This window comes from Frankliniella occidentalis, unplaced genomic scaffold (assembly GCF_000697945.3).
Source record: "Frankliniella occidentalis isolate FOCC.00 unplaced genomic scaffold, Focc_3.1 Scaffold497, whole genome shotgun sequence".
NCBI lineage: Eukaryota > Metazoa > Arthropoda > Insecta > Thysanoptera > Thripidae > Frankliniella > Frankliniella occidentalis.
The window spans coordinates 83188-93056 of record NW_026267615.1 but is presented as its reverse complement, the minus strand read 5'-3'; the positions used below and the strand labels follow the sequence as shown (position 1 = coordinate 93056).

General features: G+C 42.0%; 1 protein-coding gene and 1 long non-coding RNA gene across 2 annotated transcripts; both read left to right on the top strand.

The window, feature by feature from the left end:
* Positions 1 to 3459: 3459 nt before the first annotated feature.
* Positions 3460 to 3876, top strand: LOC127751452 (uncharacterized). The gene is made up of 3 exons (XR_008012130.1): positions 3460 to 3531; positions 3610 to 3690; positions 3772 to 3876. It is a non-coding gene; the product is annotated as an uncharacterized LOC127751452 (long non-coding RNA).
* A 1082-nt stretch (positions 3877 to 4958) lies between these two features.
* On the top strand, positions 4959 to 7496 carry LOC113212209 (uncharacterized). The gene is made up of 3 exons (XM_026430821.2): positions 4959 to 6498; positions 6585 to 6665; positions 6792 to 7496. Exons 1-3 carry the CDS (start codon positions 5085 to 5087, stop codon positions 7406 to 7408), a joined length of 2112 nt encoding a protein of 703 aa, XP_026286606.2. The 5' UTR covers positions 4959 to 5084; the 3' UTR covers positions 7409 to 7496.
* Positions 7497 to 9869: the final 2373 nt, after the last annotated feature.

Genomic DNA, 9869 nt, shown 5'->3' with positions numbered 1-9869 from the left:
AACTAATTGTAGGTAATGTTTTGTCTTCGAACTCTGTATTCTTCTCGTGCCTTTTCATCGGAGCAGGCTAGTAAAATTTAAACTTAAAAACCAATGAAAAAAAATTACATGAAGTCAATAATGATGCAATTATCTTTGAAGCCAATTGGTTCAAAATTCGCTATCGCTCGAAAGTCAGGAGTTGAGCAAACCAGTATTTATTGAGTCTTAAGAACTCAAGGCACTTTGTAGCGCGGAAGCGGGTAGCGCGGGTGCACAGCTCAAGCGGAAAACGCGGTATAGGGAGACACAACTAGGAGCGAGCTTTTCTTATGGGAGCTCTTCTGAACTACTGCCTCCTCGGGAGACGGACAACTCGCCCCATCCAAGTCGCCCCATGGTACAAAACGCCCCAAGGCTAACTCGCCCCGATTTTGGGGCTGGGGCGAGTCGCAGACTTGTGCCATCTCGCCCCAGTCAAATATTTTTGTCTAAAATTTATTCCATTTGAATATTGCTAAGCATTGTCCCTCAGCGTCCCTCTCCTGCAAAGCCGAAGTCTTCTCTGGCCCAAATAGAAGTTCGAATCCACAGAATTGTGGACCTCACCCAGAAAATGGTCCCACTGAACTAACGGAGAATTCCATAGATCAATAGAAATTTAACAAATAGAAAATATGATACAATTTTTCCAAATTTCGATTTTTCATTACCTTATGGGATATTTTCCCTTGAACTAATAAAATTCCGTCGAGTTCAGCGAAAAATTTTATAATATTTTCTTTCCATTGAATTAACTGAACCTTTTTCTGTGTGAGCTACGTGGAGAACACAGAGGACGACGACGTAGGTAGGGCTGTGCGATATTCGGGAATACCGAAACGATATCGGTATTTTTTTTATACCGATGCTTCGGTATTTTACCTTTCTACTATTCGGGAACGATATTTCGATATTATCGAAATATCGAAGAATACCGAAAGTTTGGAAATTTCGGTATTTCGGTATCTCGATGTTTCATTATTTCCATAATACGAAAAATTTGGTACTCAGTGTGGGTGCGCGCGCCCCCTCAAACCTTTACTTTTACATGTCCGCCCCTCCCAGTCTCTCCTACCGTTCTTTTCCCGCTCTACAACGCGTTGCTGGCATGTCAGGCGGCAGACATGGCATCGCGCGCTGTTTTCAAACTGCCCAAATTGTTTCACTTCCTCGTTAGCTTATCTGTTGTCGAAATTTCGATACTTCGGTATTCCGGTATTTCGATATTTCGGTATTTTCGGAACGGTATCGATAACCGAAACCGACAAGTTTCGGTATTTTTTAAATATCGAAGTTCGGTACTGAAATTTCAATACCGCACAGCCCTAGACGTAGGTAGTCACGTACTTAAGAGACATTGGCCACAACTTGTCCGGATTCTTTTATTGTATAGAAGTTCACATTCCTTGTGAAAAACTGATTTCAACTGGGGCGATTTAGCGTTGGGGCAACATGGGTATGGGGCGAAATGGTCATGGGGCGACTTTATACCGGGGCAAGTTAGACTGGGGCGAGTTGTCCTAGATCCGCCTCCTCAGCTACCCCCGCAACACATGGGTCGGCTGGGTCCCGCCTATCCCTTTGCGTGGACCCTCGGAAGCAGGTAGCCGCAGCCACCACCGCAGCAACATCTCCTCAGAAAAGCTCGCTCCTGGCTGTGTCTCCCTGATTCTGAGAGCGGAGCGTCCTACTCGTAGCTCGTCCCAAAAGTGCCGGGCCGAGCGACGCGCGGCCCGCGCGTCGCTCAGTCGAGCCTCCCGCCAGAGCCCCGGTGGGTGGAGGGGGGTCGCTCGCTGCACCCAGCCAGCCCGGGAATCGAGACACTGGCCGGGCTATATTTGACAACATGCCCGACCTTTGCACGACGCGGCGAGATGGGGTCTGGGGAAGAGGCTACCCGGCGCTGATGAGAAGTTGCGTTCGACGGCTGGGTACGTTATTCCCCTCGCGGTGAAGTGATATCATCTATTCGCGCATCATGTGAATTAAAATGAATTATAAAACAAATTCAGTAGCCTTAGGCTTAGCTAATATTTAAAATTCTGATTGTGGTGCATCGGAAAACCTCGTGATGAATGCTCCAACCGTAAGTGCAAAGTCTTCATTGTTTTGAAAATTGCCGTTGTGGCTCCAGGGTAGTATCAGTGTTGGCGCATTGCGCAATTCTGCAAAACACTCTTAATGTGGTATTTTTTGTGCTTTTCGTCGCTGAAATAACAATAGTAGCCGCTGGCCTACTATTCCTTCGTGCTTGTTTGTTCTCGTCGAGCACAACGTGATAGTTTATTTCATACGCTCAGCTGTAGCCATGTTTTTCAATATTTTTAAATAAATTACCATGGTGAATAAGACTACTGAATAAGTCTACTGCTTATGATAGTGTTACACTCCTGTATTTTGTGTTTAGGGGTTAGTATTGGGGCAGACCATTGCTTCCTCAACAAATCGGCAACCACTGAAAACAATTACTCTCAATGCGTCTGCTAATCCACCTGCTCGCTTCATTTTGATTAAGAAGGTAACGTGTTATTAAACTATTACTGTTGAATTTGTTTTCTCTAGATAATATGCACTTAATCATTCTCTTACATTTCAGAAATCATCTCTTGCCTCCAATGTGAATGTCAAGAATGTGCAAGTAAAGACCACAGAAAGTAGTTCAATTCTTGGTAAGAATGCAAATAATTTCAATCTTCCAGCACCCTTTAAAAGGCAGGTCCTTCAAAAGATTACATTTAATCGATTGCCTGAGACAGAAACTTTAGAAGACAAGGTTAATCCTGTCATTTGTTGTACTACCGTCCAAACAAGATCTTTAAGTCTTATTTAAGAAAATTGTTCCCATTTCATTTTAGACACATGTTGCTGGTACCAACAGTAATTCCAACAGCATACCAAATTTGGTTAAACCCTTAAAAAGACATGCTACAATTTCTAGTGAGAATAGAAGTCATACTCTCATTCCTCCAGCACCCTTAAAAAGGCAGGCCCTTCACCAGATTACTTCAACTCAATGGACTGCTCCCACCCAGGTATTAGTCTATAGAAGTCTTGTCTTATCAGTGTCGTCTTTTCTGTCCAAGCACCTTAAAATGTCTTACAAAAATGTTCCCTTTTCATTTTAGACACCTGTTGCAGTCAACAGTAATAATTTTGAAGTTGCGATACCAAAGCCCTTGAAAAGGGATGCCACAATTTTAAGTGAGAATGGAAGTCATATTATCATTCCTCCAGCACCCTTGAAACGACAGGCCCTTCAGCAGATTTCATCAAATCAATTGACTGTTAAGCAGGTAAGATAGTAAACTTTAAATTCTGCATTTTCATTTTGTTTTAAATGTAATTACTCCAATTGTATTTCTAAAGCATCTGATATTATTTAGCTCAGAATGGCTGTGTTGAATGTGTGCCTAATCATATCTTGGTTTTATTATACAGCAAGCCCCTTCATTCAGCAATTTTTCAAATATTAATGATGGGAACACAGTCACTCTCTCATCACCTGTCAGAGTACGCATAAAGATTTTTAAATTTTATCTCGTGGTTATTAATTGCTCCTAGAATAATGATTTCCAAATAACTTTTCAGCTGTATACGTCTGCAGTTAAAAGTTTCCATGAGACTAAAAACATATCAGAAGCATCAGATTTTTCTCCTGTTACTAATGAAGTAAGTAAATTGTACAATGTCTTTGGTGCAATAATTATTTAAGTAAAGCAGCTGCTAACAATTGTTCAATTTCCATTGTAGAATTTACTGAAACCTGCTACAGTCCGGAAAACCAAACTCTCTCTGAGTAAGAAAAATAGCACCTCTCCGGCATTTACTCCAACTTCATCAACTACTTTCAATGAGGTGTGTGATGAAATGCTCATGTCTAAAACTTAATTTAGCTCCAAAAAGATAATGATTTGTTTATTTCTCCTTTTAGGATAAAATTCAACTACCTGTACATAAAAGTTTGGAGGTCTGTACTGTTAAGGATTATAAACATATTATTATTGCCATGGAAAATTGAGAAGGTTTAACTCTGAGCATTATTTGCCCTTGACAGGAAATCATTCAAGAGTTTCTGTCAGCCAACTTTGATCACAAAATAGAATCACTGGAACCTCTTAAACCCTACCACCAAAATCCTGAGTATGATCAGAGTGAAATGTTTTCAGCAACCATTCGAGTGAACATTCGCAGCAAACAGGAAGCTTTACAGTGGCTTGAGGATTTTACAGATGCTTCAATGTCAGACTGGAGGGTCAGGAAGTGCTTTCCTGAAAACACAAAATTTCTTATATTTAAGGTAAGCTCCCATGCTATCACATTAATCATTGATGACTCTTATTCAATAGTCAGCAGATGTTGAATTAAATTTAACACTTGATCGTGTGGTTATTGGTTTTGAAATATTGCAAGACTATACTGCTGACCATGCTGACAGAGAGAGAGAAAGAGAGAGAGAGAGAGAGAGAGAGAGAGAGAGAGAGAGAGAGAGAGCAGTTATACCAACAACCAAAAAACCCAACAATTTGAGTTGGTATAACTGTTCTGATGTACTTTTTATGTTGTGTTGTGTCTCCTGATTAGATTCTATTTCATTTATTTTTTCTTTCTAAATTGATATGTTTGTGATCAGTGCTTTTTAAGTTTCGTGGTTTTCCTTGTTCCTCAAACAGAAGGGATATCGCTGTAGCCACAATACCCAGGCGCAGTACAGAAAGGGAACTCAACCTCACAAGAAACATACTTTATGTGATGCATATTTATCAATAACTGTGAAAAACTTCAATATGAAAAGGTATTATGCGTCAAATTTTTTCAAATCTATATAGTCTTTATCTTTTTTTTAGTAGTGTATTTATTAAACTATTTGTTTAAGTAATTAACTGAATTTGCAAATTGTTGATTTAATTATTTTTTTTGCTTTTCTTTATAGGAGTTCTGACAAATTTTTGAAGACTCATCCATGTGTCATTGAACTCCAACACTGCCACAACCACCCTACAAAAGCATCTGACGTTTTGAGATTTCGTAGGCCAACTCAAAGGATAGTTGAGATTTTTCTAGACATGTACCGTAAAGATCACTCTCCATCATCAGCCCTTACAACTCATCAATATGATATCCAAATCAAGCATCCAGAGAACTGGTTTGAAATTTTGGCCGATGGTGCGGAATGCCCAAATCTTCAGTGGTGTTATCACCTCTATCGCAAAACATTCTTAAAAGAATATGGACCTGCTTCTGGTGAAGGAATGGTGCAGTCTTTGTCTGCTGCTGTTGAAAAGTACAACAAAGAATCAGGTTCAGTGTGTGCTGCTGTTAAAAAATATAACGAAATTGACTTGGTTGTTGTCCTTTGCTCTCCGCTCATGAAGCGAGTACACAAGCTCTTAAAATCGAGTGGTGAGATAAATTTCCTCGATTCAGGAGGGTCAATGGATCGGCACAATAGCCGCATCTTCACCATTTTAGCACCCAGTGTTGCAGGGGCATTGCCTCTTGGAATGGTGATCACTAGTTCTGAGTCAGAAGATGCTTTAACAGAAGGAATGAAAATGTTGCAATCAATTATGCCTTCTGATGCTTTTTTTGGTCGAGGCCCAAGAAGAGGCCCACAGATTATGATGACGGATGATTCTAAAAGTGAAAGGAACACCCTAAGGACATGCTTTCCTGGAATAGTACTGCTTCTATGTTTTTTTCACATCTTGCAAGCATTTTGGACCTATACTTGGGATTCCAAACACAATGTTAAAGCTGAAGAAAAAGAAGAAGTTTTTTTTATTTTTAAAGACTGGTGTTACTCTAAGACTGAGGAAGACTTCAAGAAGTTTTACCTTGAGATGCTCAACAATCCATTGTACTCCAAGAACAAATTTCTAGTCAAACAGGTAAAGGGATTGTTCCTGCGAGCAAGAGAGTGGGCTTTGTGCTACCGCAGTGAGCTTCTAATACGAGGAAATAATACCAACAATTATTCAGAAATTACGATAAGGCAATACAAAGATCTTGTGATGCACCGATTAAAGGCATACAGTGTGGTGCAGCTCTTTGATTTCTTCACTACTCGACTGGAGTCGTACTTTGAAAGGCGCATTGCAGCAGTGGTGAACAACCGTAAAGAAAATTATTATACTTCTAAGCATTACATTCAACCATCCAAATTAAAGCATCTGCAGTGTGCTGAAAGTTCACATCAGCATATGTATGTGGTTCAGAATGTGGAAAAGGGAACAAAATACACAGTAGACATGCAACTGGAAATTTGCTCGTGCCCTGTTGGCTTTAATGGAGCTCCATGTAAGCACCAATTTGCTGTGGCCAGGAGGTTTAATTTGTCTACATCTCAGTTTCTACCATATGAAGATGAAGCAGCCAAAGCCATACTTCATCAAATAATGACTACTGCTCCACCCAAACCTGGATGGTACGCTTCACTGAAGGGGGGACCTGTCACATCTGCCTCTGCAGCTGAACTTGGTGTGTATACCCTCAATTTTCTTATCTCTACAGTTTCTTTAAGTAGTCTTATTGAGTTGCTTTATGGCGGAACTATATCTTTCTAGGTGAACAAGGCCCAACTGCTTCCCTGGATAAAGACCTTTGTGAGGATGATATCACATGTAGACTTGAGGATTCCTCATCAGGTAATAGGAATCTCTTCTTTTTTAATTGTGGCAAAGGCTTTGTACTGTCATATATGGCACAATTTGTTTGCAATTGTTAAATCGTAGTTTTGACTGTTAATTTTCATGCTTCCTTTGACGTTGTAGTAACATCTGAATCAACAGAGCCTTATTCGGAAGAGGAAAAGGAACGGCTATTAGCCCTCTGGGAGTCAATAAATCTTTACATTTCAAATGGACTTAAGGAGAGACCTGAGGTCTTTGGGAGTGCTGTGGACAGATTTGCCTCCCAATTTAACAAGGCAAAGGCTTTGTCAGAAAATGTTGTTCTCTCTGCTTTGCACACTTTCCCCATCAACTCATTTGGATCAAAGGCCATGAGGAAAGGAAAATACATCAAAGTAAACACAGCGGCCTATATAAGGAGAAAGTATGCTGCAATGTCGGGACGCAAGTGCACTCAACAAGGTCGGCCACCAAAAGCTGCATTTACAAAGGAACATGGCTACTCTAGAAGTAGACAAATTGTTCCTTCTTGGAGCAGGTGCCAACAGAGGAAAGGAGCTGTCCCCCATAAGCTATCTGTGCGTGTTCAACATCAGGCAGCCAAAAGCCAAAGCATGAGCCAAAGCCAAAAGAAGATGTTCTCTCTTGAAAGTAATTGCAAGATGTTTGTTTTTATTAAGTTTATTATGAAAGTTTTATTTATAAACTTTACTTATTGTACTCTTTGGCTACTTTTGTTGTATCAAACATACTTTTAATTGATATTTCATGTTTTGCCTGTATTTTAGTGTGTATGTTTAACCCAATGTTTTTTTATTTCTTAACATTCAAAATATTGATTTGATTATTTATTTTGATGCAGACATATGTTTACTATCACAGGATTCTATGTTATCTGAGAAGAAAAAATTAATGTTTTGTGTATAAAAAGCCTTTTATTTTTTCTCATCCTTACATATGCATTTACCATCACTTTCTATTAATTTTCGGCTTCTTTCGTTGAAAGTCATCAGATAAGTCTGAGGATAAGTCATCTGTATTGGTTTGCTGAGGAAAAGCCATTGAGGATTTTTTTTCCATTTTCCCTGTGGTTTGTGAATTTATTAATTATATTCGCACCAAACCGATTGGTGCGAATATCCACTTTGAACTTTAAACTACTGGGGCTGCTAATCAAATCCTGAAAGGAAAAGGGAAGATAATTATAATGAAATATACAACACACGATGAAGAGCAAAAAAATATGCTTACTGTTTCTGTTTCCACATCTTTATAGCCGTTCCACTTACAAACCCAGGACTTCAATTGGTCATCTGAAAAGACATTACTTCCCAAAATTTAATGTAATTTCACGAATAAAAATTTAAGAGACAAATAAAGATCTCACCTATTTGCTTTGATTTGAAACCAACGCAACTTCCATGGAACCAGACTGAACATTTTTCGCATTCTATCCAGAAGTTGCTCAATAAATCCAAAGGGAGAATGTCTTTTAAAAAAATTGAAATTAAAATGTCACTTCACTTATTGTTACAAAGTAAGAAACAGTTACCTGCTATTCTTCGCTTTGGAGCTTGCACACAGGACACTTGGCTGTCGCGCGCGAAACGAGATCGAGCTACCTGTACTTCATATTTCTCATGGGTGCCGGTTAGCCTCTTCCCCAGACCCCATCTCGCCGCGTCGTGCAAAGGTCGGGCATGTTGTCAAATATAGCACTGGCCGGCCACCTACTGCTGCTGGCCCGCCCTGTGCATCTCACTCGCCTGTCGCCTGCCGCTCATTCTCGGCTGATAGCGCCTGCAGCGCCACCCAGCGAGCGCTGGCTGGGTGCAGCGGCGGTGAGCGGACTATTACAGCTTCATGCCAGGCCAGCGCCATTGTGTCGCGCGCACGATTCGAACCGGCGAGTCGCCGCCGGGCGCCGCTCGGATCGTTTCCCTCGCATTATGGGGGTGATGCAATAAAATGGTATGGACGGTCGAAGTGCGATTCGAAAGCTATTTTTAGCTACACCCCGGTGCAAACCCCGACCGAAAAAATTGAACGGTAACTCGTGCTAGAGCGAAGTACCCAGATTCAAAGTACTTACGCCCTATGTTCTGAACGGGGTGGGCGCGCTGTCGCAACCACGTCCGATGTGAAGAACACACCCTAGGTAGGTAGGTAGTCTCCACCGAAACGGGCGCGGTCGTCGGTGCCTCCGTTTTGCCGCAGCGCGGCTTGAAACACGACACTCGTGGTGCCCACCAAAAGCGATAAGAAGCTTTGACCGCGAGGCGCGTACGGTGCCACGAGTCGTAATTCCCTCGGACAACGACTACTAGCCTCAGGATTGACTAAATTTTCATTTTAAATGCGTTCCGACATGATCGAACTCCTGGCCCTCCAAAATGAAACGGCCTAGTGGTCGTCCGCCCAGGGATGACCCCCAAAAAATCAGAACTATTTTACTATCTAATAAGGAGAGGATCGTAAAGGATGGGAAAGTGGTGCCATTAAAAAATCCAGTTGGGGGAAAATTAAAGAGGAAAATGAAATTTAAACGACTGCGGCAGCTCTACGTGTTTTTGTCGTGTGTAACAGAGGACCTAATGGAGGAATAAAATACGAAATGGGATTGAAGCAGAAGTTGACTGCAATAGTAGAATCTGAATCTGAAGACTCTGATGTTAACAGTCCGGGTATTTTAGATGGCTCATTGGGTTCTGCACCTACCGTGTAGGGTTGCAGGTATTTTCTAAACTTCCTTGGAAGTGTGTTTTGGACATTTTCTCAATGGGCTTGCATTTCGGGCCTCGCGGCCCGTCATGCTTCTCCGGGCTGCACAAACATGCTACAGGACGCCTGCCCCACGAGGGACCAAGGACAAGGAATAGGTCATTGACAGCCTCTCCCCCAATTTGCCTCACTGGTTTTTATTACGTCCGGACCCCAGCCTCCCCGGGCTGCATGAGCGCAGCCCCGTCAGGGATGGCACGGCGGCCGGAGCGTGTGGGAGTGAGAGCGCTGCTTTGTCTATCCTCTTCTTGGAAACTCAATGGGCAGGCCGAGTCTCCAAAAGTCTCCACATGTGCTGGGCCGACTAACAGGCGTGCAGCCCCGGAGTCGCGGGCCATGTCCAGACCTGCTCACCCCCCCCCCCCTTTTCTCCATTTGAGGTCCACCCTGGCGATGACATTGAACACCGTTCGATCAGCCGGGGGCCGCACCCGCCAA

What these genes read in the sequence shown, in the direction of transcription:
- LOC113212209 (XM_026430821.2), top strand. Translation starts at nt 5,085, where the DNA reads ATGTACCGTAAAGATCACTCTCCATCATCAGCCCTTACAACTCATCAA. An exon ending in TGCCTCTGCAGCTGAACTTG is followed by an intron (nt 6,499 to 6,584) that starts GTGTGTATACCC and finishes ATATCTTTCTAG; the next exon opens with GTGAACAAGGCCCAACTGCT. An exon ending in ACTTGAGGATTCCTCATCAG is followed by an intron (nt 6,666 to 6,791) that starts GTAATAGGAATC and finishes TTGACGTTGTAG; the next exon opens with TAACATCTGAATCAACAGAG.